Source organism: Cetorhinus maximus, chromosome 6, assembly GCF_964194155.1.
Source record: "Cetorhinus maximus chromosome 6, sCetMax3.hap1.1, whole genome shotgun sequence".
NCBI lineage: Eukaryota > Metazoa > Chordata > Chondrichthyes > Lamniformes > Cetorhinidae > Cetorhinus > Cetorhinus maximus.
The window spans coordinates 94,834,896-94,862,519 of NC_135884.1; the positions used below are offsets into that span (position 1 = coordinate 94,834,896).

General features: G+C 40.9%; 1 protein-coding gene across 1 annotated transcript; it reads right to left on the reverse strand.

Moving 5' to 3' along the window:
• Positions 1-1,030: 1,030 nt before the first annotated feature.
• LOC144682299 (pancreatic secretory granule membrane major glycoprotein GP2-like) lies at positions 1,031-10,612 on the reverse strand. The gene is made up of 6 exons (XM_078544774.1): positions 10,415-10,612; positions 8,278-8,429; positions 5,902-6,141; positions 2,128-2,287; positions 1,912-2,038; positions 1,031-1,143 (listed from the first exon to the last, which is right to left on the reverse strand). The coding sequence occupies exons 1-6, from the start codon at positions 10,610-10,612 to the stop codon at positions 1,031-1,033; spliced, it is 990 nt and encodes a 329-aa protein (XP_078400900.1).
• Between the last annotated feature and the right edge of the window lie 17,012 nt (positions 10,613-27,624).

A 27,624-nucleotide genomic window follows, 5' to 3' on the forward strand; every position in this document is an offset into this window, starting at 1 on the left:
AATGTAAGCTATACTAAAATTCCATCTTGTCAGCAAATGTATCTCAAATAAAATACATAATTGCAATCAGTGGACATCTACTTGTGATCTTGCATTGGGGAAAGGTTATTAAGCAGCATAATATCCTACAAAAGCAGACAGATCATGTTTTATTGTGGCAAACAATGTTTTGTGGCACTTTTCTTTAATCTCAGAATGGGGATGAAATGCAGGTTACCTCAATACTAGTGCACTCTGGGAGAGACATGAGACTTTTTTTCTTGGATCATTTACAAGTTAGCACAGCAATAACCTAAATTAACCAGCTCTGTAAAAGAAAAACCCCAATTAGTCAGTCACACTCCAGCTCTTTCCCCATTTCCTACTATTTAGTCTTCATTTATCTCATCCCCTGTTGATTGTTACTGAAACCCATTTCCTCAATGCATTCCAAATCCTGAGCAATTGTTGGTTTAAAAAACAGTATTAGCAGAAGCAACATGCTCATATTACTCAGTCTGGAGCAGCTGTAACTAGATCTGGCTATTGACTGCTAGAATTACAGCAGAATATGCATTGTTATTGGGTGAAAGCTGTTGCCCAAGTTTACAGGACTACATGCAAGTTGATTTCCAAAACACTCCCTAGTTTTGGACTTAGGCCAAGAATAGTTCTTTCCTGTCCAAGATTTAAAGTATGCATTCCATCTAGATGAATGGATTTTCATTATGCAAAAGAGCAAAAAGCAATACTAATTGCATGCACTGCAACAAAACAAGTAGTCAAGTAGTCTCTGTTCTCAATTACAGGCCTAGATTATATTTAAAAACCAAAGCTCCAAGCAAGGGTGTTTAAACCACAACCAGCTCACACCAGGTGTTAAAAATAAATTTATAATATTGTTCAGCAACTTATGCCAATAGGGTCAGTGCACAGTAACAGCAATGAATCAATGTTAAAAGCATTTCATTTGTTGTACACATACCATAGGATTAATTATGCATATGAATCATTTTATTTTGGTTTGTTCTTTACATTTGTCTGAAAAGCTTCAAATGGCTCCAGCTGGTCTTTTCTTCATTACTTTAGCCAAAGAAATTGCAAGGACAAGGAACACCATGGAAGATATCACAGCAATACCAGGAACAGCAGCCAGCAACAAGTCTGCAAAAGGAAAAAAGGAATTATGCTGGTTGTGGTAGGATCTGGCATTGCTGAGTACATAAAACACAGGAAACAGTTGGTAGCCAATTCCTCACTTGTTTTATAATAGTCTAGTCAAGTAGATGACATAAATGGCCCAAGAATTCCAATTCAAATGAAATTGCTACATTGTAATGTTGAACTATGTAATAGATATCACACCCATATAAACCAGGTGGAGGTGAAAGTACAGCTTGCTTGGTACATTTGATAAAGATGTTTTTGCTGTCTCCTGTTTGAAGATAGAGATTTCTGGACTCCAAAGGCATCAAGGAGTATGGGGAAGGTGCAGGAGTACAGCATTGAGATAGAGGATCAGCTATGGTCATACCAAATGGTAGAGCAGGCTTGAAGAGTCAAATGACATACTTCTGCTCCTATTTTCTAAGTTTCTGTTAATACCCGACAACAGAGAATAAGGAGCCACCTGGGAGTAGAATGTCATTGCATGTAGTGACTACCAACCTCCTGTTCAGTTGGACACTGCACCCCCACCGGTGGGTTTGTACCGACCTCCCATTCAGACAAATGGGACAAGGGGTGAGGGAGTGGAAAGTGACACTGGCCAAATGTCAAGTACTGACTTGAAACCCACAGGAGACAAATTCAACTAATATACAAGGGAAAGGATATCATCTCTGAAGGGGAGATCAATAGAAAAACTTGGAAAATATATAGGAGTGCAAGTTTGGCTTGTTGTTCCAGTCATATGAAATTAAGAAAACTTACTGGGTTTACCAACTTCACGCACATGTTTCCTAGAGTAAGTCCTACGAATTGGTCCATAAGTCAATAACCCTTCATATTGAGTGTTAGCATCCCTTTTGGTCTTCAGTGATAATAGGTCAGGACAGTCCTAGCAAAAGTAAATCAAAAACTGTTAAATGCTGTTTTATACATAATAGGTTGTTGGTAGGAGCAATTTACAACTGGAGCATAACTCACAATCATACAAGGCTCCAGGCTGCCAGGTGCACAAATTTCAGTTCTGCAATGCAAGAACACGACTGGATATTTAACAAATTGAAACATCTGCACACTGAAGTTGGCCATAGTCTCATTTCCAATTTGATTGTGATACTGCACAGTGTCATCAGCAGGACATCTAATGAGAAACAGCAAGTTAACATTTAGTACATGGAATAGCTCAAGTTTTAGAATATTTACAGTACCATACTCTGTTGGCATGTCAATGACTAAATAATTGATCTTTCTAAAACTAAGATGCTTCTGCAGTTGAACATTGGTTCTAATTACTTGAAACAGCTCAGCTAAACAAATTTGCCACCAAAAATTTACCCAAAACATTTTGTTGAGGTTTGCAACTAAGGCTAGATTAAAGCTATAATTGTGCCTAGTGATACCATGATCACAGAACAAGTTACTAGTGGAAATTAGTCAGATTGTACATATTAGGCCAAAGTTGAGGGATTACCAGCAAAATTCCAAACCATTGACAGCAGGGAGCAGACCAGCAGAACCTGTTTTGTATTAACTAAGACTTGTTTAATGGAAGCTAAACATGCAACTGCTAACCCCAGAGAACATTGAGGAGCTCAAGGAGGGATTACAAAGGTTGGAGAAGCGTGAAACCCCTCTTCAAGTTCCTGACACACTGGTGGGAAGCGATCAAGGGAAACATAGGTTTTTCATCCTCAAAAAAGGCATCCAGAAAGCTAGAAAGGAACAAGGAAATGTCCCGACTCCAGAAAAACATGCAGACCCTGCACTGGCTGCAGTCGATGGGGGTCGATGTCAAGGAGGAACTCCAAGAGGTGAAGAGCCAGCAAGCCTCGCTCTTTGCTGCGGAGGCCTCCAAGATCATCTTCTGTTCCAGAGTCCGCTCCGTGGAGCGGGATGAGATGTGCTCACGTTTCTTCTTCCAAAAGGTACAGAGAGAGCTCTGATGAGCAGCCTGAAGGAAGATGGCTCAGTAAAGTCATCGCAGTCTGACATTGAGGATCAGCAAATCCTTTTATGCCGGATTGTATGACGTGAAGCCCACAGACAGCATGGCCTCCCAGTCCTTCCTGTCCTCTATCATGGAGGTCTTAGACGACAGTACACAGGAGAGCCTGGACAAACCGCTAACTCCTGACAAACTGACTAAGGTCCTCGAGTCCTTAGAGAAGAGTAAAACTCCCGGAAGTGATGGCTTGCCAGCTGAGTTATATTCGGCTCTGTGGGACTGGATTTACCAGACCTGCTAGAAGTGTACGCGAGTATGCTTCTGGCCGGCAGCATGTCAGAATCCATGAGGAAAGGCACCATCACCCTCATCTACAAGCACAAGGGGGAACGGGAGGAAATTAGAAATTGGTGACCCATTTCACTGTTGAATGTGACTAAGATTCTGTCCAAGGTCATCACCAATCGGGTCAAGTCCACTCAAATTGGTGACCCACCCTGGCTAGACCTGCACTGTGCCTGGCAGGAAGATCTGACAGGCAATTGTATCCCTGAGGAGTGTGAGGCTATGTGCAGGCCAGGGGTGTGGACACCTGGCTCATCAGCCTGGATCAGGAGAAGGCCTTTGACAGAATATCATACACCTACATGGTGGATGTGCTCCCCAAAATGGGGTTTGGGCAGGGAATTCGCAATTGGATCCAACTGCTCTACACTATCAGTAGCATAGTCTCAATCAATGGGTGGGAATCAGATAGCTTTCCTATTAAATTTGGAGTCAGGCAGGGCTGCCCTCTCTCCCCTGTCCTTTTTGTGTGTTGCATAGAACCCTTTGCTGAGTCCATCAGGAACGATCCAGGCATAAGAGGAGTGATGATCCTATGCAGTGGAGGTGCTCAGGTCAAAGCCTCCCTGTACATGGGTGATGTCACTGTCTTCTGCTCAGATCCACTGTCAGTGCACAGACCGATCCACATCTGTGACCAGTTCGAACTGGCCTTGGGAGCCAAGGTAAATTGTGGGAGGAGTGAAGCCATGTTTTTGGGAACTGGGCTGACCGATCATTTGCCCCCTTCACAATTAGGGCTGATGGCCTGAAGGTGCTGGGGATATGGTTTGGAGGGACTGGGGCATGCATTAGAAACTGGAAGGAGCGAGTGTCTATGGTGCAAAGAAAACTGGGCATGTGGGAGCAATGCTCCCTCTCCATTGCGGGAGAGAACTTGGTCATCAGGTGTGAGGCACTCTCGCTGTTGCTGTACGTGGCGCAGGTCTGGCCCATTCCAGACTCATGCGCGATGGTGATCACCCAAGCCATCTTTCGCTTTATCTGGAGGTCGAAAATGGATCGTGTCCGCAGGGATGTGGTGTACGAGCCTCTAGATAAGGGGGGAAAACCAATGTGCCCAACATCACCCTCATACTGATGGCCACCTTTGCGTGTGGCTACATCAAGCTGCGTGTAGACCCTTGGTACGCAAATACCAAGTGTCACTACATGCCGAGGTTCTACTTGTCCCCGGTGTTGCGAAGGATGGGTCTGGCCACGCTGCTGCTGAATGCTCCAAGTAGTTGGACTGTGCTGTACCACCTGTCCCTCATGGAAAAATTTATGCAGAGAAACACCTTTGACCACAAGTCCAATCAGGCAGTGGTCAGCACATAACATCTTAGAGGCCCTGTGGGAAAGGGAGAGGGTGGATCCTGTGGGATGGTTCCTCAAACAGACTGTCAAAGTCATTTGGCAGAATGCCTCATCACCAGAACTTTCCAACAAGCACCAAGATGTAGCTTGGCTGGTAGTGAGAAAGGTCCTCCCCATCAGATCCTTCCAACATGCCAGGAGTCTCACCCCCTCTGCACGTTGCCCTTGGAGGTGGCTGTGGTGGGGAGCAGACCATTGTTCACCTTGTGGATTGTGCCTTTGCAAAGAAGGTCTGGAGAGAGATGCAGTAGTTTCTGTCGAGCTTCATCCCGAGCAGTTCTGTGACACAGGACTGTGCTCTACGGGCTGTTCCCAGGAACACACACCGAGACAAACATCAACTGCAGCTGGAGGATCATCAACTCTGAAAGATGCTCTTGGTCTGTCCAAAACCTGTTAATCTTCCAGCGCAAAGAGTTGTCCCTGACCGAGTGTTGCAGACTGGCACATTCCAAGGTCCAGGACTACGTGCTGAGGGACGCACTAAAACTTGGGGCAGCTGCCGCAAAGGTGCAATGGGGAAAGGTCGCTGTCTAAGACTGTTCTGCCATAGTGCACTGAGGGGCTGGGAACTGTTGAACCCCTTGGGCTGTACAGCTCACAATGAACGTATGCATCAAATACTAATTGTATTATAATTGTATTGAAGCATCTCAGTGCAACATGTTGATAACTCCAATACCATTGTCTGCATTGACTATACGGAAATGATTTAATATACTGAAATGATTGTAATATTCATCGATTGTATTGATGCACCTTGTGATCCATGTGTAAAAGTTGAATCTGATTGTACTTGTGATGGTGATTTTGAAATGTTTTTCCAGATATTTTATGAAGTATATTTTTCTAAAAAGGACTTTATTTGATTTTGCTTCTGATGAAAGTATATTTGAAACAAAACAAGAGTAGAATGTCTAGCTAATTAAGTAGTTTTAAATTTCAATCTCCAAATTGCAATTTACAAATCAAGTTCAATCCTACAATGCTAGTAGATGCAAGCATTTGGAAAGTGGTGCTCAATTGCTGATAGAAGTTGTACCAGCAATTCTAGCTAGTAATGTAGGCCACTATATACTTTTAAAGCCAGGTAAAAGTACACTTACCCATTCTTAATTAGGTAATACTGGGGCAAGTCATCTGGATTTTTTGTTGGTGTAGCCCAGCAATCACTTATAGTCAAGTCAAAAAAGTTATTTTCTCCAGGTTCAATTTTCACACTGATGTACAGCCTCTCTGCCCAAGACAGAACTGGCAACTCCACATAAGCACTCTCATACTTAGCACTTTTGTATAGAGTCATTGATACAGTGACTATTCCTTCTTGCACATGTAGCACTGCAATACTAAAAAATAGTGCACATTATTAAATGTCATCACTTCCACTCATACTTTACAGCAACAGCTCATAAGCCTCTTCACCCATATGTTTATGTGGCTTGCATTGAGTGGCAGAAAGTGATGAGGCAAATTGATGACTAACTCAGGACAACTGAAAAAACAGCCACGAGGGGATTAGGTTAATATTGAGTGGATTCCCTTTTCCCTAAGATTTTTTTCAGAGTAATTATAATTTTACCCACTATAGTTTTCTACAGAAGTGGAAACTAGTCAGAGGAAAAAAGCCCAATGGTATTGAATTTAACCTTTCAAATATACACAATTTTGAAAAGTCATGTTTTGGAATTGGAGATAAATGGAAACACTTGATAAAACAAACCTAATATAAATGCATGAGTTACAGCTAAGGTCAATTACTGAGAAGCTAAAACAATGGATGACCCATCAGGTAGAGCTATGTCTACAATTATTCCAGCAAGACATTTAAATTATTCATGTTTCCAGATGAGCAGCAGCTACAAGGCAGTTTGTAAGCAAAGCTGTTCCTGGGTGGACCCTCCAGATTTCCTGGGAGGACAATTGTATCCATTAGGAGATGGAAATTATTCATGCAGGCCACAAAATCAAAGTTGTGGTTGAAGGAAATAAGTCAGTTTACATTTGTTGTGAGCATCCCACCTGGTCATGGAGATGGGCTGTCAGGTTAGGATAACTCCTTTGTTTAATTTGCACATGTACATTTTTGCTCAGAAGGCAGTCTCTGCCAGTTCCAAGATGACTATCTGCTAAGAACTGTAAACAAGGTGTGGGATTAAGATTTTAAAGAAAGTCATTAGGGTTTGCCCAATGTTTAAATTCCTAAGCAAGGCAGTGAAGTCTGTGCTTGAATTGAGCAAGGAGTTGGAGGGTCACTTAACCAAAAATTGTATCTCAAAGAATAGAATAGCTGGAATACCAAGACACTGACAAGTAAGTTCCAGGGAGCTGTGGCACACCTTTAGTTTGTCACCAGGAAGTGTGAAAGAATATTAATGTAAAGTGTAATAAATGTGCAGGGAAGTGAAAGTAGAACTTGATCTAAAGTTAAGTGATGCTTGAATTTATATAGTAAAGTTTGTTTAAAAATGGTTTAAAAATGTGAATTCTTGGTGTAGTTCAGTCAAGTGAAATTAGACCAGTGTTCAACTGTCCCAACCAGAAGTTCCAACACAAAACAAACCAAACCAACTGGCTGTAGAGAAACTGCTGCCAAATACAGAAAGCTGTTTGTGTACATCAGCACAAGGATCCTTACTGGGTAGATTAGTATAGTATTAATCTATACACCAAATTCACAAAGAAATCCATACAAGTTCATATTTTGCTCAATTGCTATCTATATATCTATATATCTATATATCTATATATCTATATATCTATATATCTATATATCTATATATCTATATATCTATATATCTATATATCTATATATCTATATATCTATATATCTATATATCTATATATCTATATATCTATATATCTATATATCTATATATCTATATATCTATATATCTATATATCTATATATCTATATATCTATATATCTATATATCTATATATCTATATATCTATATATCTATATATCTATATATCTATATATCTATATATCTATATATCTATATATCTATATATCTATATATCTATATATCTATATATCTATATATCTATATATCTATATATCTATATATAGTTAATAGCAATATTTGCTCATTCTACATGCACACCTAGGATTCATCATAATGACAAAATCATGATTTCTTGCACATTATGGCTTTTGCAAGCAAAGTTAGACATTTCAGAACTAAGTTTGTGAATCTATTAAAGTTGCTTGCAACATTAGCTTTAAACAAGTTGGATTTTTTTGCTGCACAAGATTTTAGAAAAATCCATCTGCCATTCATTCTTTTAGAATGATGCTAAATGAAGACTCCCTCAGCTGGTTGAAGCAGTCTGAAAGCCAGCTGATTTGAAGAAGTGCTCATTTTCATGGACAGTTAACCTTTTGTTGAAAAGCAGGAACTTGGGGCAGCTGTATTTCCATAATAAAGTTAAACAAATCACACCAAGTAACAGTACAAGTTTAAGGGATGATTAAAACTTACGTTTTTGGTTGTATTGGGAATTTAAGCTGTACTGTTCTTTCACGATAATATGCACAAGTGAAGTCAATTGCTTCAGAAGGAAGCCTGGTGATGATTCCTGTCATATGTCTGGTCTGTAATCCATTCATATACATGATGTGTGTAGCATTAGTCTATGAATGAGCAAACTTTCCATTAGAAAACCAAACTGAATTTCCAAGTGGTTCTATGTTCTGCTCAAAAAAAAAACACATTTTAGTAGTTCAGTTCCAATATCAAGAGTGATTGCAATTGAAAGTCACCGAGGGACGAAGAGTCCACTTCCTCCCCCCAGCTCCATAAATATTTTAATCAAGGTCAACATCTATATCCAAACTAAATCATGCTAAGATAGTGCTGTGTGTTTTAATAATACTTTGTTGCTTTCAAGAGAAATAGGTGTGCCTGTTCCTCACTATAGAATATATAGCCTCTGACACCCAGTATCAGCACTTAACTACCAGGTCTACCTAGCCATATTAATGCCACTCTGTACTCCTCTAGGGAAGACAGCCAGCCAGTGCACTGCAGATAAGGCAGCCCTTCCTCCAAGTCTCTGGCTATTGCTCAACTAATTCAGACTCCCTGGAAAGGCCACACAAGCCCCCAATGAGAATCCCACAAGAACCACTGGTCATGCAACCACTTATTTAACCCTTGGAACCTCATCTTTCTAGTGAATCTGCACTGCATAGCCAATGTCAGAAGATCCTTAAATGGAGCCCAACTAGATCAAACCTGATTTTTAATACCAGGTCAGTGAGTTTGACAGCATAACTCGATTATTGCAACATTTAAAAAAAATGTAGTTTTTTGGATGTAGTGGTTTAATTTCTTTCAGAAAAGATAGAAAGATATGCAAAATAATCTAAATGGTTAGAGGTGTTAAATACCATGTATTTAAAAACCTCTATTGGCAAATCAGGAAACAAGCTATTGTTTGGTGATTTATTTTAATTTTTGTAAAGACCTGTACACAGACCCCCTCCCTTGCACATTCACCTAGTGTAGTAATTGTAAGTTAAACCTTTTCATACTGTTTATGGGGGATCATGTGGCTGTATAGGCAAATCATCCTCAAGTGCAGATAATCTTAGGGGCAAGATTTCTAGCCTCAGATACAAACACTAACTTTGTCAGTGAGCTCAAAAAATAAAGTTTCCTGTTTCTTACAAGAAACCAGCTCAGTGACAAGTTCATTACACCTGGGAATCCCCCTCCATCCCATCTACCTCACCACATTCTTATTACACACTCCTCCCAACCTCACCACTGTTCAGCCATTTCCCCCCACCCCCTTTAGAGGATTGAGGGGTTAATTTATTGAAGTATACAAGATCCTGAATAGTCTTGACAAGGTAGATGTGGAAAGGATGTTTTCTCTTGTGGGAGAGTCTAGAACTAAGGGGGCACTTAATGTCCCATAAGAGTGACCCTTAATTTTGAGGCAGAGAATTCCAAAGTTACAGGTGGCAAAAACAGGATATTGAATATCAACAGTGGAGGTAGATAGATTAGTTTTAGGCAAGGGAGTCAAAGGTGATCAGGGGTTTGAGAGAACGTAGAAATTGAAACAAACAGATCAGCAATAATTTTATTGCATGGCAGAGCAGGCTTGAGGGATCAAATGGCTTACTTCTGCTCCTGTTTGTATGTACAGTAATGTCTCAAACAGTGGCAGCATATGTGGCACACTGTTCAATTATTTTGCAGAACCCCTGTAAGTTAATTAGTCCTAGTCGAGAACCATTGGTTTACACCATCACAAATTGAGATATTCCAAAAAAGTACTATCCCAGATAGTCAAATGGTGAACTTTAGCTTTTAGGGAGGACCACTGTACCAGTTTCTCTTTCTACAATAGAAAGCTTCTATTTTAACTCCAGTTTCATGAGCAGCATTCATGTCACCTGCAAGTAGAATTGGAAGGAAAAGGGTGTGCAATTCCACTTTTTCCTCCCTCTAAACCAAGTTGCTTTAGTGATACTAACCCACAAGCTTAATGTGGTGACTGCCTATGTAGCTGGTCTCTAACCAGCTGGCTTCTAGGATTCCTATGGACATTTGGCTGATCAAATAAATAGATAGCAAAAGGTTGCACGTTCAATTAAATTCTTACCACAAGAACAGTACCACAGCTGGAGTAATTATTATGGTGAATGGTGATAGAGTAGTATTCTTCCCCACTTATAACTTCTATTGCAGCTTTGCAGGCACCCTCAAGCAGCTGGACAGAGTCCTTGGTTACATTTTTCCAGTCAAAATAATCCTTTACAACCAAGACTTTTATGTAGGTCTGCTCACACATCACCTCCATTTTTAGATCTATAGAGAAAAAAGTTGCTTATAAATCCCCCTACCACAGGTATTCTAGGCAGTTATATTTATAGTAACTACAATTTCTCATGTGGAATCCTTTGTAAAATTAATACAACACCAAGGCTCTTTACAGGCCTTAAAACAAAATGCAGATATTTGACCAAACCTCTGGTAACCTGGCCTAAAAGTTAGGTAATTGGTGTCCAAAAATCAATAGAGGGACAAATTTAGGGAGGCAACTTAAGACAACAGCTGAAAGCAGTCACAAATGACAGGCTAAATCCAAAATGTTCAGGAGGCCAAAATTGGCAGGAGCAGAAAGAGAACTTGATGTTGCTCAACTGGGAACCAGCGTAGGTTAATGAGTATAACACAAATAGGCAAGCAGGACTAGGTACAAATTAGCACAGGGGCAACTATTTTGAATGACAAGTTTACAGTGGGTAGAACTAGGAAGACCTGCCAGGAGTGTATTGGCAGAAGGAGGGCTTCAGCAGCAATAACCTGAGGCAAGGATGGAATTGAAAATAGGCAGACATGGTGCAGGTGTGATGATTAAGACTCATCATTGGATGAAATTTGACACCAAGGTTATGAATAGGCTGCCATGAACAAAGCAATTGATAGACTTCCAGGAACAGATTTACGAATTCAGTGCAACATTTTAAACTTTTTTTTTTTAAATCTTCATGCAGTTTTAAGTCTAGTGATTGAAATCATTCCAATTCATGCACCACTATCAATGAATACCATAAGTCTGGTGAAACACAGATGCAGAATGAAGTTGCCTCTAACCTTTACCAATTTCAGGTGATCTTGCACTTTCCATATAAATTATCCTTTGGCTAAGTCAAATCGGCAATTAGTGCCAAAATAGCAGTTTTGTACTGGAGCTGGATAAAGTTTGCCTGAATACATTTCACACAGGATGCTGACAGCCAACAGAATTTTCTCTCATCAGTCCAGATTGCAGTCAAACCCAGGTAACAGTACTTAATTCACTGCACCACCCAGGCCCCTTAAATTTAAAGTTTTGAAAAACTAAATAGGCAATAATTTTCATTATGTATGAACATAATTATGTAACCTACTGTATTAAACTAAAAAAACAACTAAATACTTAAGATAATATCACCATTAACACCCCTTTGTTCTTTTGTCTATGACATCTTTGGCAGTCTCTTCTTGGCCTCCACCTATCAAGCTCTACTTGTCCCACCCCTTCTACCAGTTTATATTTAATCTCATTTCTATATTTTTTAGTTCTGATGAACAGACTCAAAACATCAACTGTATCCCTCTGCTTTGCTGTCAGACCTGCTGAGTTGTTCCAGGTATTTTTGTTTTTATTATGAATAGGCTGGTTTAACCTCAGTTACTGAGAAGAATGGATAAGGAACAAAGACAATGACTTCCATCTTGTCAATGGTTGAAATTTCTGCTTATCCGTATCCACTGCTGGAATTCAGACAAGTTGTCTGACAATTGAGACAAAGGAGGGGAGAGGTGGAGGCAACCTAGATCTGGTTATCAGCCACATTTGTGAAAACTATTTTCAGATGTTGCTGAGGCAGCATGTGAGAAACAGGAGGGAGCAATGAGTGGTAATTCTGATTGCAACTGTATTAAAGATTAGAACTAGGTGAGAGCAGTCCACCCAGCTAGGCAATGCAGGAAAATTGTGGTCAAGACGTAGAAAGCAGGGTAGTTTACATTTGTTGCAGTAAACGTTGATGCCATCTCTTTACATACTACATCTGCCCGAATGAAAGTCAGGCCACCCATTGCTCATTCGATTTCAGTACACAACTTGCATTGAAACATTAATGCTCAGCCTGGTGACTACGCAGATCAAGTAACAGGTCAGTTTTACCTTCACATATCGCTCCTTTAAGCCCATGAACACACTTGCATTGGGCATCATCATTCACAATAATGCAGGTCCCTTCGTTCTTACAAGGATTAGGATCACAACCTATTGAATAAAATTAGTACAAATTAGGGCTGAACTACTCACTTCCCGTTCAATTTATAAACTCGTATTCGCTCATGTAGTGAAAATCGAGTCAAATACATACGATAGTCGTCACCTCAAAATTTCACCGAGAGCCACATGTATGGCATTTATAGCAATCCCCGATGTGCTCCGTCTGGTTTCATTCTTACCCCAGAAGAGTAACTAGGGACTGTGTTTTTGCTCTAGATGAATAGTCCTGGAAAAGCTACCGCTACTGGGAATTCACTTGTGACAACCATGAACATTGGTAATCACAAACAAAAATCACCCGATGTAGATCACAGTGGAACAGTTACGCATTTTCCCAGTTAAAGTCTAGACTTCCCTGAAGGATTACGTCCCACATGCAACGCATTCTAGTTGAAGTTTGCGTTTCTTACTTCTAGATCCTCTCCCCTCGTTTGACCAGGGCCATTTACCTCATCACTGAATAAAAGGTTAGAGGATCAGGATGTTATATCATTTACTCCCGCGGCAGCAGAGTCCAAAGTTAGTTTGCACAGCATTACCTTAACAGACTAAATGGTAGAATTAAGTGTGAAGTTTACGTGGAAAGCTCTGGTAAAAAAGGGACAAAAGAAAACATTTTGGTATTAACTAAAGGGCCGAGAATGAGAGTAGCTAGTAAATCGGTTTGAGATTTATAGACGTTTGCCGGGATAGGAAGAGATGGATCACTATCGGGTTTTTAAACCAGCAATCGGGTGAGTGGCATTCGTTTTTTAACTTCACTGTGAAGTATTTCTCTTCACATATAAACTTACCAGAACTATAAGTTGTAACAAGGACTCCACAAAATAACAGCATCAGTACCTTGAACAGCGCCTGCAAAAATACACAAGACATCATTTCCTGTTCTACCGTTATATTTTTCAGAATATATTAAAAATACGCTTAGACACACCATTTGTATACTCCTCCTCCCCAGTTTCCATCTGCGAGCAGTCAAAGGGATTTAAAGGTTTCCTTTGCGGGTTAGCGGGAGGGGCATTAGTCAAGGATATTAGTCTCAGCTGTTCTGTGTCAACTCTTCGAGAAGACAATTGGTTAGTTTTGATGAATTCGAGATTTTTTTAAAAACTTAGTCACTTTAGGAAATTTTTGAAAGGGGAAGGCACAATGTTGACATCGTGATAAACGCTTACAGTTCATTCCACTGCTGATCTATTGATTAGCTAGGAGAAAGATGGTTACTGGCGTTACAATCTACACATTGAGTATTTGAGGTGTGGTTAAGATTAATTGAGGACACGATTACCTGGAAGAGATATTCTAAGACCTCGTGCAATTGTAGTGTCGAAGGGGATTATTTTACATCCATTAGTAGGGGTGGCCTGTTTTTTTTGATTGAACCTATTTCACCATCCCAAAAAGAACAGTTCATAGCACCCTCGCCTTTGAATCAGAGGGTTGTGGGTTCATGTCCCACTCCCGGAAAACCAAGAACTGTGATTGTACTCGAAAGAAGTTGCAATCTGTGACTGTTGGTAACTCGAAAGAGTTTCCCGGAAACCAAGAACTGTGATTGTACTCGAAAGAGTTGCAATCTGTGACTGTTGATAACTCGAAAGAGTTTTCATCTAAGGAGACTCCACCAATGTAATAACCTGTAGAGTCAAAACTATAGAAGTTAACATTGAAATAAATATCATTTGCATCCATCTTTCACAACCTCAGAATTTCCTAAGGTGCTTTATGGTCAGTAAAGTACTTTTTAAACAGTAGTCATTGTGGTAATGCAGGAAACAGGGCAGCCAATTTGTACACAGCAAACTCGCACAGACAACAAAGAAATCTCTGCTTTGGTAACCACAGATAGCCTGTACCAATGTTATGATGTGGCAGATGATATGTGCCAGGTGGACCAAATCCATGAGGGAAACTTGATCACGGGGTCACAATGGTTTTGCAATGTGTATTTATTTTGAGGTGCGTGCCCTGAATTGAGTAGTAGTAAGTCCACCCAGACTTAAGGGATTATTTTAGAAAAATAAATTAAACATTTATTAACAAAAGTAAAGATTTCAAGCACATACATAGGTCTACAAATTACTACTATGATAACTCTGAAAACCCATAATTAATCTGGCTTCCAGTTACATCCCCATTAAGGCAACAGTAAAAAAAAAATAGATTTTAAACAGATCCAGGCAAGTCATCACAAAACCCTGGACAGTAGAATTCAAAGTGGCTTTTCCCAGCTTCCATTTCTGTAGACAGCAGTTTAATGCACAAATACTGGAGGCTTTTCACACTTCTGGTAGACCTTAAAATGCCTTCCCTGGCACATAGCCTCTTCTCCTTTAGACTTGTTTCTCCCTTTTAATGCAAATACCATTTTTCCCATATGTCTTTGGAACTTTACTTTTCTCATAATATACATCTTATGGTGCAAATATTATCAACAACCTTTGGGAAAAATAAACACACTGCTTGGCCTAGCTTCTCTGGCTAGATGTAACATCCTACCATCTCTTTGAAATCAAACTACACTGATTTATCTAAAAATGCAAATTCTCCTCGCCTCACATTCTAAAACTTCAGCCACGTTTATGTATTTCGCATTTCAAACCTAACTTCTTTTGATGAGTCAAAGCCTCCAGACCAACTGCCTACAATTTAAATAAATCCCCCACACACACGCACACAGAAACTATCCAAACCCCACTATTAACCTTCCTTTACAATAAATCACAATAACATTATGAGAATTATTATATTTTCATGACACCAATGTAAGGTTATGCCAGCTACAAAGATTGACAAATCAAGTAATTGCTAGGTTATACAACTGTATTCTGTATATTGATGAGTTTTTGGCTTGGTCTGTTAGTGGAACTTCCCATTAACTTTTTATAAAATTGATCTTGCTAACAAAATCTGAACTTCCTACTCTATCAATGCAAGCCTCAAGAAAGGGAATTGGATCAGAATCAAATTTTCTTACAGCATTAACTTTCCTGTAATCAATGCAGAATTTTAGTGATCCATTAGGTTTTGGTACTAGAAAATGGGAGAACTCCAGCTACTTTGACTTGGTTCAATGACAAAATTGGGAAGAACATGTGGAATTTCCAACTGCACTATTTGATAGACTACAAAAAGTTGATCCGGTGATAACTTTGGTGAAATTTGTCATGGCCAAGGTCTCCTTTTTGGGACATATTGTGGGCAAAGGTCAAGTGTTGCCCAGAGGACCTAAAGTTGAAGCAATTATGGGCTTTCTTGTCCCTAAAACAAAACCAGAAATATTATGGCTTCTCAGAATGTATGGGTCTATAGGAAGTTTGTCCTGAATTTCAGTGCAGTAGTCACTCCATTAATGAACTTTTTGAAGAAAAATATAAAAGTTAACTGGACAGAGTCTCGTCAAATCATATTAATAAGTGAACCTGTTTTGACTGCTCCAAATTTCAAGAAACTATTCAAAATAACTATTGGTACTAGTGATGAAGGTGTAGGAGTGGTGTTGCTACAAGATAATCATACTGATAGAGAGCATCCAGTCAGGTATTTCTGAAGAAAACTTAATTCATATCAACGAAAGTACTCCACAATTGAGAAGGAAATGTTAAGGCTTGTCTTCGCTCTTCAGCAATTTGAAGTATATGTTTCAAATATTCAAACAGAAACATTAATGTACACTGATAATAATCCATTGGTATTTTTAGAGAAGTTCCCTGCAAAGAATCTTTGGTTGTTTTTCAGGAGTTTGATGCAAAAAATCAAGCAAGTTTCCGGGAACAACAAAGCAATTCTGATAAAGGCAAAATACGGATGCTGGAAATCTGAAACACAACCAAAAAATGCTGGAAAAACTCAGCAGGTCTGAAAGCATCTGTGGAGAGAAAGACAGTGTTAACGTTTTGAGTCCATATGAAGAGCATCCTGCAGTCAGTATCGCGGTGAGGCAGCCTGGGAAGAATGTCCTGCAGTTGGCATCGCTGTGAAGCAGCCTAGGGAGAGTGTCCTGCAATCAGCATCAAAGTGTGCACTGGAGTACTGTTTTGGGAGTTCGATGAGGAGGGAATGAGGTGATCCTTTGAGTACCATGAGTATGGTCCGGTAAGTATTTACTACTTTTATCGCTTATAATTTTTAAAGTCTTATTTTGCGGTTCATTCTTTGTATGGGCTATATTCTGTAACAGGGAAGTAGGGCCCTAGAGTAATTGATATTATTTGATATTAAGTATGTTCCAAAAAGTTTAATTTAATTTAAAGGGGTAAGTCATGGCAGGAGAGCTCAAAGCTGTGGTGTGCTCCTCCTGCTCTATGTGGGAAGCCAGGAACATTTCCAGTGCCCGGGGCCAGCATGTGTGCAGAAATTGTCTCCAGTTGCAGCTCCTGGAAGCCCAGGTTTCAGGAAACTGGGGACACTGTGGAGCATGTGTGAGGCGGAGAGTATCGTGGATAGCATGTATACAGAGGTGGTCACACCGCAGGCTAGGGAAGGGAATGGGTGACCACAAGGCAGAGAAAGAGGACTAGGCAAGCAGTGCAGGAATCTTCTGTGGCTATTCACCTGAAAAACAGACATACCACTTTGGATACTGTGGAGGGGAATGGCCTCTCAGGGAAAAGCAGCAATAGTTGCACCACGGTTGGCTCTGCTGCACAGGGGAGGAGTAAAAAGTGTGGGAATACAACAGTTACAGGGGATTCAATTGTAAGGGGAATAGATAGGTGTTTCTGTGGCCGCAAATGAGACTCCAGGTTGGTATGTTGCCTCCCTAGTGCTAGGGTCAAGGATGTCTCAGAGCAGCCACAGGACATTCTGAAGGGAGAGGGTGAACAGCCAGTTGCCATGGTACACATTGGTACAAACGACATAGGTAAAAAAAAGGATGAGGTCCTAAAAGCAGAATCTAGGGAGTTAGGGATTAAGTTGAAAAGTAGGACCTCAAAGGTAGTGATCTCAGGATTACTACCAGTGCCACATGATAGACAGAGTAGAAATAGCAGGATATATCTGATGAATACATTGCTGAAGAGATGGTGTGAGGGGGAGGGTTTCAGATTCCTGGGACATTGGGACCGGTTCTGGGGGAGGTGGGACCAGTACAAACTGGACGGGTTACACCTGGGCAGGACTAGGACTGATGTCCTAGGGGGAATATTTGCTAGAGTGGTTGGAGAGGGTTTAAACTAAAATGGTAGGAGGATGGGAACCCATGCAAGGAGTCAGAGGAGAGGAATCAAGGTAAAGAACAAAAGACAGAAAGAGGAATAAGAAAAGTGATAGGCAGAGAAATCAGGGGCAAGAATCAAACAGGGCCTCAGTGAAAAATAGTGGGAACGGGACAAGTAATGTTAAAAAGACAAGCCTTAAGGCTTTGTGCCTTAACACGAGGAGCATTCGTAATAAAGTGGATGAATTAACTGCACAAATAGTTGTAAACAGGTATGATATAGTCGGGATTACGGAGACATGGCTGCAGGGTGACCAGGGATGGGAACTGAACATCCAGGGGTATTCAGTATTTAGGAAGGACAGACAAAAAGGAAAAGGTGGTGGAGCTGCATTGCTGGTTAAAGAGGAAATTAATGCAATAGTGAGGAAAGATATTAGCTCCAATGATGTGGAATCTGTATGGGTAGAGCTGAGAAACACTAAGGGGCAAGAAACGTTAGTGGGGATTGTGTATAGATCCCCAAACTGTAGTGGTGATGCTGGGAATGGCATTAAACATAAAATTAGAGACGCATGCAATAAAGGAACATCTGTAATTATGGGTGACGTTAATTTGCATATAGATTGGGCAAATCAAATTAGTAACAATACCGTAGAGCAGGAATCCCTGGAGTGTGTACAGGATGTTTTTCTGGACCAATATGTGGAGGAACCAACTAGAGAACAGGCCATCCTGGACTGGGTGTTGTGTAATGAGAAAGGAATAATTGGCAATGTAGTTGTGCGAGGCCCCATGGGGGATGAGCGACCATAATATGATAGAATTCTTAATCAAGATGGAGAGTGACGTAGTTGATTCAGAGACTAGGGTCCTGAATCTTAATAAAGGAAACTACAATGGTATGAGACGTGAGTTGGCTATGATGGATTGGGAAACATTACTTAAAGGGATGACGGTGGATAGGCAATGGCAAACATTCAAAGAGCGCTTGGGTGAACTGCAATGATTGTTTATTCCTGTTTAGCGCAAAAGTAAAACAGGAAAGGTGGCCAAACCATGGCTTACAAGGGAAATTAGAGATAGTATTAGATGCAAGGAAGAGGCATACAAATTGGCTGAAAAAAAACAGACCTGAGGATTGGGAGCACTTTAGAATTCAGCAAAGGAGGACCAAGGGATTGATTAAGAAGGGGAAAATAGAGTATGAGAGTAAGCTTGCGGGGAACATAAAAACTGACTGTAAAAGTTTCTATAGGTATGTGAAGAGAAAAAGATTGGTGAAGACAAATGTAGGTCCCTTTCAGAAACAGGGGAATTTATAATGGGGAACAAGAAATGGCTGACCAACTAAATACATACTTTGGTTCTGTCTTCACAAAGAAAGAAACAAATAACATACCAGAAATATTGGGGAACACAGGGTTTACTGAGAGGGAGGAACTGAAAGAAATCAGCATTAGTAGGGAAATGGTGTTGGAGAAATTGATGGGATTGAAGGCCGATAAATCCCCAGGGCCTGATATTCTACATCCCAGGGTACTTAAGGAAGCGGCCCTAGAAATACTGGATGCATTGGTGGTCATCTTCCGAGATTCTATAGACTTGGGATCAGTTCCTACAGATTGGAGGATAGCTAATGTAACCCCACTATTTAAAAAGGGAGGTAGAGAGAAAACAGGGAATTATAGACCAATCAGCCTGACATCGATAGTGGGAAAAATTCTAGAGTCCATTATAAAAGATTTAATAACTGAGCACGTGGAAAACAGTGGCAGAATCGGACAGTGTCAGCATGGATTTACGAAAGGGAAATCATGCTTGACAAATCTACTGGAATTTTTCGAGGATGTAATTAGTAGAGTTGATGAGGGGGAACCAGTGGATGTGGTTTATTTGGACTTTCAGAAGGCTTTTGACAAAGTCCCAATAAGAGATTAGCGTGTAAAATTAAAGCGCATGGGATTGGGGGTAGTGTATTGAGATGGATAGAAAACTGGTTGGCAGACAGAAAACAAAGAGTAGGAATAAACGGGTCTTTTTCCGAATGGCAGGCAGTGACTAACAGGGTACAGGAGGAATCAGTGCTGGGACCCCAGCTATTCACAATATATATTAATGATTTAGATGAGGGAACTAAATGTAATATCTCCAAATTTGCAGAGGACACAAAGCTGGGTCGGAGGGTGAGCTGTGAGGAGGATGCAGAGATGCTTCAGTGTGATTTGGACAAGCTGAGTGAGTGGGCAAATGCATGGCCGATGCAGTATTATGTGGATGAATGTGAGGTTATCCACTTTGGTAGCAAAAACGGGAAGGCAGATTATTATCTGAATGGCTATAAATTGAGAGAGGGGAATGTGCAACGAGACCTGGGTGTCATCGTACACCAGTCGCTGAAGGTAAGCATGCAGGTGCAGCAGGCGGTAAAGAAGGCAAATGGTATGTTGGCTTTCATAGCGACAGGATTTGAGTACAGGAGCAGGTATGTCTTGCTACAATTATACAGGGCCTTGGTGCAACCACACCTGGAATATTGTGTGTAGTTTTGGTCTCCTTATCTGTGGAAGGATATTCTTGCTATAGAGGGAGTGCAGCGAAGGTTTACCAGACTGATTCCTGCGATGACAGGACTGACATATGAGGAGAGATTGAGTTGGTTAGGATTATATTCGCTGGACTTCAGAAGAATGAGCGGGGATCTCATAGAAACCTATAAAATTCTAACAGGACTAGACAGGGTAGATGCAGGAAGGATGTTCCCGATGGTGGGGGAGTCCAGAACCAGGGGTCACAATCTGAGGATATGGGGTAGACCATTTAGGACTGAGATGAGGAAAAATTTCTTCACCCAGAGAGTGGTGAGCCTGTGGAATTCGCTACCACAGAAAGTAGTTGAGGCCAAAACATTTTATGTTATCAAGAAGGAGTTGGATATAGCTCTTGGGGCAAAAGGGATCAAAGGATATGGGGATAAAGCAAGAGCAGGCTATTGAGTTGGATGATCAGTCATGATCATGATGAATGGCGGAGCAGGCTCGAAGGACTGAAGGGCCTACTCCTGCTCCTATTTTCTGTGTTTCTATGTTTCAAAACTGTTTCAAAGAAAACTTTGCTACGGTGAAGCTTTATTTCTCCCAAGGGGGAACGTGTGATAGAAAAGGAAAGTGAGAAAGGAAACTATCCCTTCCAGCTTCTAAGGAAACTAAGACTGAAACTGAGATTGGGAACCAAAATTCGTGGGGTGATTGAAACTGGTTCCATCATATAAAAGGACACAAAGCCACCCAAGCTTAGATGATGATCCCAGTGGTGCAGTAAAGCAGGCTGAAGAAGATGAAGGTCAGATCCAAAAGCTGGGAATAGGCAAAGATAGAAATGCTGCAGCTTTTTCTGTTACTTGAACATAACATTGGTGGATCTGTGCCATGCAGACCATCAAAAGCAATGTTGAGGAGGTTCTGTAAAGGTGCGCCATTTTTGGTGAAGACCATGTATGTGGAACTCGGGTTGGTTGCGCCTTGCTGTTGGCTGGGGTATCAGACTAATCCTTGAAGAAGATGGGCTGAAATTATTCGCAAGGAAGACAGAATTTTGAATGACTTTGTGACTGAGATTGATGACATATGTGCTGAGTGGACTGCTGAGTCAATTCGTAAGATCTATTATCTTCGTTATATCTGCCATTTAATGTGTAATTTATAGTTTATAATTGACCACAATTTTCCTGTTAATTCATACTTAAATTATGTTGATTCTGGGTTTGAGAGTATAGGAGGGTACCTAATGTCACCTGGTTTGCTTTGTTTGACTCTTGTAAAATAAAAAATTCTTCTGTTTTAAACTGTGGAATCTAGTGGCTGCATTCTTTCAGCAAATAATTGGGATTTCAGGTTTCTTATGTTTAAAAAAACGTTACTGGTCTCTACTGAGATCGTAACAAGGGGAACTTGCAGATGGTGCTGTTCCCATGTGTCTGCTACCCTAGGTGGTAGAGGTCACAGGTTTGAAGGGTACTGTCGAAGGATCTTTGGCAACTTGCTGCAGTGCATCTTGTATATGATGCACTCTGCTACCAGTATGCATAGGTAAAGAAGGGAGTGCATGTTTGTGGTGATGGATGGGATTTTGTTCAATCAGGCTGCTTTGTCTTGAATGGTATTGAGCTTTTTAAGTGTTGGAGCTGCACTCATTCAGGCACATGGAAAATATTCCATAACACTCCTGACTTATAGATGTTGGATAGGCTTTGGGGAGTCTGGAGGTGAGTTACTTTCCATGGAATTCCCTGCCTTGGCCCTGCCCATTTAACCACAGTATATATACAGCTGGTCCAGTTAGGTTTCTCGTAAATGTTAACCCTCAGGATGTTGATGATGGAGGATTCGATGATGGGAAAGTCATTGAATGTCAAGGAGAGATGGTCAGATTTTCTCTTATTGGAGATAGTCATTGTCCGGCACTTGTGCGTCGGGCATGTATGTTATTTGTCACTTATCCTGAATTATGTCCAGGTCTTGCTGTATGTGGGGACAGACATTATCTGATGAGTTGTGAATGGCACTGAGCACTCTGCAATCATCAGAGAACATCCCCACTTCTGACTTTATGTTGAAGGGACAGTCATTGCTGAAGCAGCTTGTTGGATCCAGTGCCCTTGGTCTGTTGAGGCTAAAGGATCCTGGTTGCACGCTTGTTTCAAGATGACAGAGTTGGTACAGAGGTCGTTGTTAGAATAAACACGTGCTGTTTATTTACAAATGACTCAGCAGCTACACATGTGTGCTCATAACTCAAAACTCTGTCTTCTTTCTTCAATGTCTAACTCAAGACTCTCTCACAGAGGTAGCCCATGCTACTCTACTATTGGGTATTAAGATCATGTGATCTTACATTACAACACTTGTCTTAAAGGTATATTACACATCAGATTACTACATCCCTCCCCCTTTACTGAAAAATACATTTTACAATTTTTTCGATATATCAAGGGCAGGATTTTCTCCCCCGTGAGGGGGGACGTTCAGGAGTGGACGCATGCAGATGCGCCTCTGATTGGCCCTGACGATCGGGGGTGTGCCACCATTTTACATGGACATGCACGCGAAAGAGTGCACTCATCTCCCTGAGGCTAAGTGCTGCCACAGGGAGATCAGCGCCACATTTAAAAATGTTAAATATAGAAAAATAAAATTTCCCTGACATGTCCCCTCATGTAACAGTCACATGAGTTGGAACATGTCCATCACTTTTAATTAAACTTTTATTAAATTTTCAAAAACCTGCATGAAACCTCATCCCGCCTGTGGATGAGGTTTCATGCTTTTTCTGAAGTCCGCCAGGGCTCCCGGCCTGCCCGCCAACCTTAAGGTTGGATGGGCAGGTCCTTTAACGAGTTAAATTACTTTTTAAATGGCCTCAATTGGCCGTTGACAAGTCGGTGGGCGCACAGCTGTTTCGGCTGTGCCCCTGCCGACCTGGAAATTGAAATGACGCAGGGTGACGTTGGGAGTTCCGCCCGACGTCATCCAGGGTCATTTTACACGTCGACGAGCGGGCCCCGCCCTCCGCTCGCCAACCTGAATATCCTGCCCCAAGTTATATACACAGATCAATAATTTACAAAGTCAGTCTTTCTGGGGGTTTCCTTATGCATGTAGAACATCTCAGGTCTTCAGCTTCTGATGTTTGATTCGGAACTACTTTTACTGCAGTTGTCTGAGCATCTGGTTCTTCAGTAGGTACCTGCAAATCGGTTTCTTCGACTCTTTCAGGTACAGTCGGCCCTTCAGACACATTTGTACTTTGTTGAGTTCTTTCAACAGGAGATGTTGATTCAGTCTCGAACACTGATGGAATCATTTCTGGGTATTTGGTTTCTCCTCTTCTTATATGATCGACATGTCTCCTTATTACTCGATCTTTGATTTTCACGTGGTAGGAAAGAGGTCCCATTACAGCACTTATTTCACCGAACAACCATGCTAGTCTTTCTCTAAAACTTTTCACAAATACTTTCTCTCTTACATTAAATGTTCTGTCCCGACTGTGACGATCATGACCCATTTTCTGACTTTTCTGTCTTTTTCTACCTTCCCCCCCGCCGCCAAGTTTGGCATAATTAGGCTCAGTCTCGATCGGAGACGACGCTTCATCAACAATTCTGCAGGTGTGACATCTGTTGTCGTATGAGAGGTCGTTCAATATTTGAAAAGAAAATGTACTAATTTAGTTGCAATAAAATCCAGACAATTTCTTCTTACCAGATTTGAATGTCTGAACTGCTCTCTCGGCAAGTCCATTTGAGGAAGGATGGTATGGAGATATTTTGACATGAACTATATGTTGAGGCTTGTAAATTGGTTAAATTCAGCACCGTGAATACTGTTCCATTGTCTGATATTAGCACTTCAGGTAGTCCATTAATTGCAAAACTTTGTCGTAGTTTGTCTAGTATAGAGTAAGATGTGGGTGATCGCACTTCATATATATCCATCCATTTTGAATGAGCATCTACGGTAAGTAGAAACATTGTTCCCATAAAAGGTTCCATATAATTGATGTGTACTCACACCCATGGCCTTCCTGGCCACTCCCAAGGGTGTAACGGAGCTGTTGCAGGTAATTTTTGTACTTGTTGACACTGCATACAACTTCTCGCTAAGTTTTCTATTTCTCCATCCATTCCTGGCCACCACATATAGCTGCGTACTATTGCACTTCATGCTGGAAATTCCCGGATGTGCATTGTGAAGTTCAGATAACAATGGCTTTCATCCTTTTGGAGGAACAATCATTCAAGCTCCCCACAATAAAATACCTTCTTGGCTGGTTATCTCATATCTTCCCTGGGAATACAGTTTCATTTCATCAGATTCTTGTTTTTGTGACCAACCATGACGAACTTGATTATTCACTTTGGATAAGACTGGGTCTCAGTTTGTCCATTTAATTTGTTTTGCACATTTCGGTGATGAGTCCAGAAAGTTCAATAACAAAATGAATTCCTGAGGAATTGGAACATCCTCATCTTTTACTTGCAAGGGTAAACAACTGAGTGCATCTGCATTGGCAATTTGACTTCCAGGTCTATAAATTAAAGTATACTCATCTGCTGCCAAGATCATTGCCCATCTTTGTACTCTTGCTGAGGCTATAGGGGGTATGGCCTTGTCTTCACCGAATAATCCTAATAATGGCTTGTGGTCCATTATGATAGTAAAATAACGACCATGTACATATTAATGAAACTCTTTAACACCGAAAATGATTGTCAGGCCTTTTTCAATTTGAAAGTACTTTTTCTCTGCAGTACTAAGTGTTCTCGACACATAACCTATAGGTCGTTCTGATCCATCATCCATTCGATGGGAAAGTACTGCTCCCACTCCATGAGGTGATGAGTCACAAGTTAATATCAACTCTTTTTTTGGGTCAAAATGTGCTAGAAGTGTAGATGATTGTAACAACTTTTTCACTTTTGTGACAGCTTCTACTTGTGGTGTTTGTCATGACCATCTCTGGTTTTTCTTGAGCCAGTAATACAGGGGTGTCAGTTCTGTCAACAAATTAGGCAAGAAGCGTCCATAGTAATTGATCACCCCCAAGAATGATTTCAGTTTGGATGTAATCTTTGGCGCTGGGACTTCCCTAATGGCTTTCACTTTTTCATCAACTGGATGTAGGCCTTGTGAATCTACCTTGTGACCTGGAATGTGAACTTTTCCTTTTTCAACTTCACTCCAACCTATGAAAAACATTTCAAAACTTCTTCCAATGTCATCAAAAGTTCTTTTTCAGTGAGTCCAGTCATGAGAACGTCATCCAAATAAACTACAAAATGGGGCAGTCCCTGTAGTAAACTTTCCATGGCTCTTTGGAATATGGCGCAAGCTGAAGATATGCCAAATGGTAAATGGTTGTATTGGTACAATCCCTTATGTGTATTTATGGTGACAAACTCCCGGGATGCCTTCTTTAATTCCAATTGTTGGTAGGCATGACTCAAATCTAACTTTGTGTAAGCCTTTCCACCTGCCAATTTAGCATATAAGTCTTCAATTTTAGGTATGGGGTGTCTATCCAATTTTGCCACTTTATTAACTGTTAACTGTAGTACCCACATATTCAAATGCTTCGGTCAGGTTTGAGAACAGATATAATTGTTGCTGCCCACTGTGAAAATTGTACTGGTTGTAATACTCCCAGTTTTTCTAATCTGTCCAGTTCGGTGACTATCTTATCCCGCATTTCATAAGGTACTGGCCTTACCTTCATGAATCTTGGCGTTGCCTCTGGATCTACATGAATTTTTGCTTGTAGCCCCTCAATTTTTCCAGGTTCTTCCTTGAAAACTGAGGCATATTTTTGTAGTAGCTGTGATAGCCCATTAGTTCTCAATTGGAAGATTTCAGTCCATTTCAATTTAATTTCTTTCAGCAATTCATCCGAGGAGACTAGGTCCCTTGCCTGCTACTACCATCAAGGGTAATTTCACTGTTTGAGCTCTGTAGTGTACTGTGGCTTTACATACGCCCTTGTCTTGTCTTCTCCTGTGTAAGTTTTTAGTTTTTCATCAGTTTCTTCTAAATTCAGCTTACGTTCTCCATGATTCAGGTATTGAAAAATATGCTTACCAATCACTGTAGTGGCTACACCAGTATCCACCTCCATTCTGAGAGGCTTCTCATTCACTCTCATGGTTACATAGATAGGCTCCACTCTTCCTACCTTTAAATTATTTGACAAATAGATATCAGAATCTATTACTTCAGGCTTTTCTACGCTGTTTATCTCATTGGGTTTTTGCCTTTGTTTGACAGTCTGCCTGGTTCTATCTTTACAATAACTCATGAGGTGTCCATATCGATGGCAGAAGAAACATTCAATCTTTTTAAACTGTGTTTCGTTACAGGGCTGTCTGCTTCCACCTCTGTTACTATTATGCCATGTTTTTGCTGCTAAGTTATCTCTTTTAATTTGTCTCTAGTGGTGGTTGCTTCCTGCTTCGGAGTAAAGCTCTGCACTTCCACGCTCTTTTTGGTTGAGGCTCCCTACCCAACCTGGAGGACGGCACCATTTTGCGCTCTTCATATGGATTCTGAGTCTCAAACTGCACCTTCCTTTGCCAGAGCGATTTCCAATGCCCTCTGAAAATCTAACTTTGTTTCAGCCAGTAATCTCTTCTGAATCACATTTTCGTTTATACTGCACACCAGACGATCTCTAAGCATATCGTTAATAGATGTACCAAACTCGCAATATTCAGTTAATTGCTTCAGACTGGCCACATAACAAGCAACTGTCTCCCCTGCAGCTCTGTTTCTTGAGTTAAATTTAAACCGTTGCATTGTCACCAACGGCTTGGGCTGGTAATGATTCTTTACAAGGTTCACTAAGTCATCAAAACTTTTCGAGTCTGGGGCACTGGGCAACAACAGATTTTGAATTAATCCGTACGTCTTACTCCCACACGTGGACAGAAGGATCGTGCGCTTCTTTCCCCCCCCCCCTCCCCCCTGCAATGTCATTCGCCTGGAAGAAGAACGTGAGGCGTTCAACATAGTTAGACCATCATCCGAGGTTGGATCCAAAGGCTCCACTCTTCCAAATTGCGGCACACTCTGAAGGGATTACTTTGATGATCAAGAAGGAAATTTTCATTTACTCACGACTATCATGCGACGTACGGCCCGATTTCGGTTCTTCTGCTTTCCTTCGGTCTTCCTCGCTTTTTACCTCATTTTTTCCATTTTTTTGTGTTTTTGCTCTCATTGCCAGTTTGTTGGATCCAGTGCCCTTGTTTGTTGGGGCCAAAGGATCCGGGTTGCATGCTTGTTTCAGGGTGACCGAGTTGGTACAG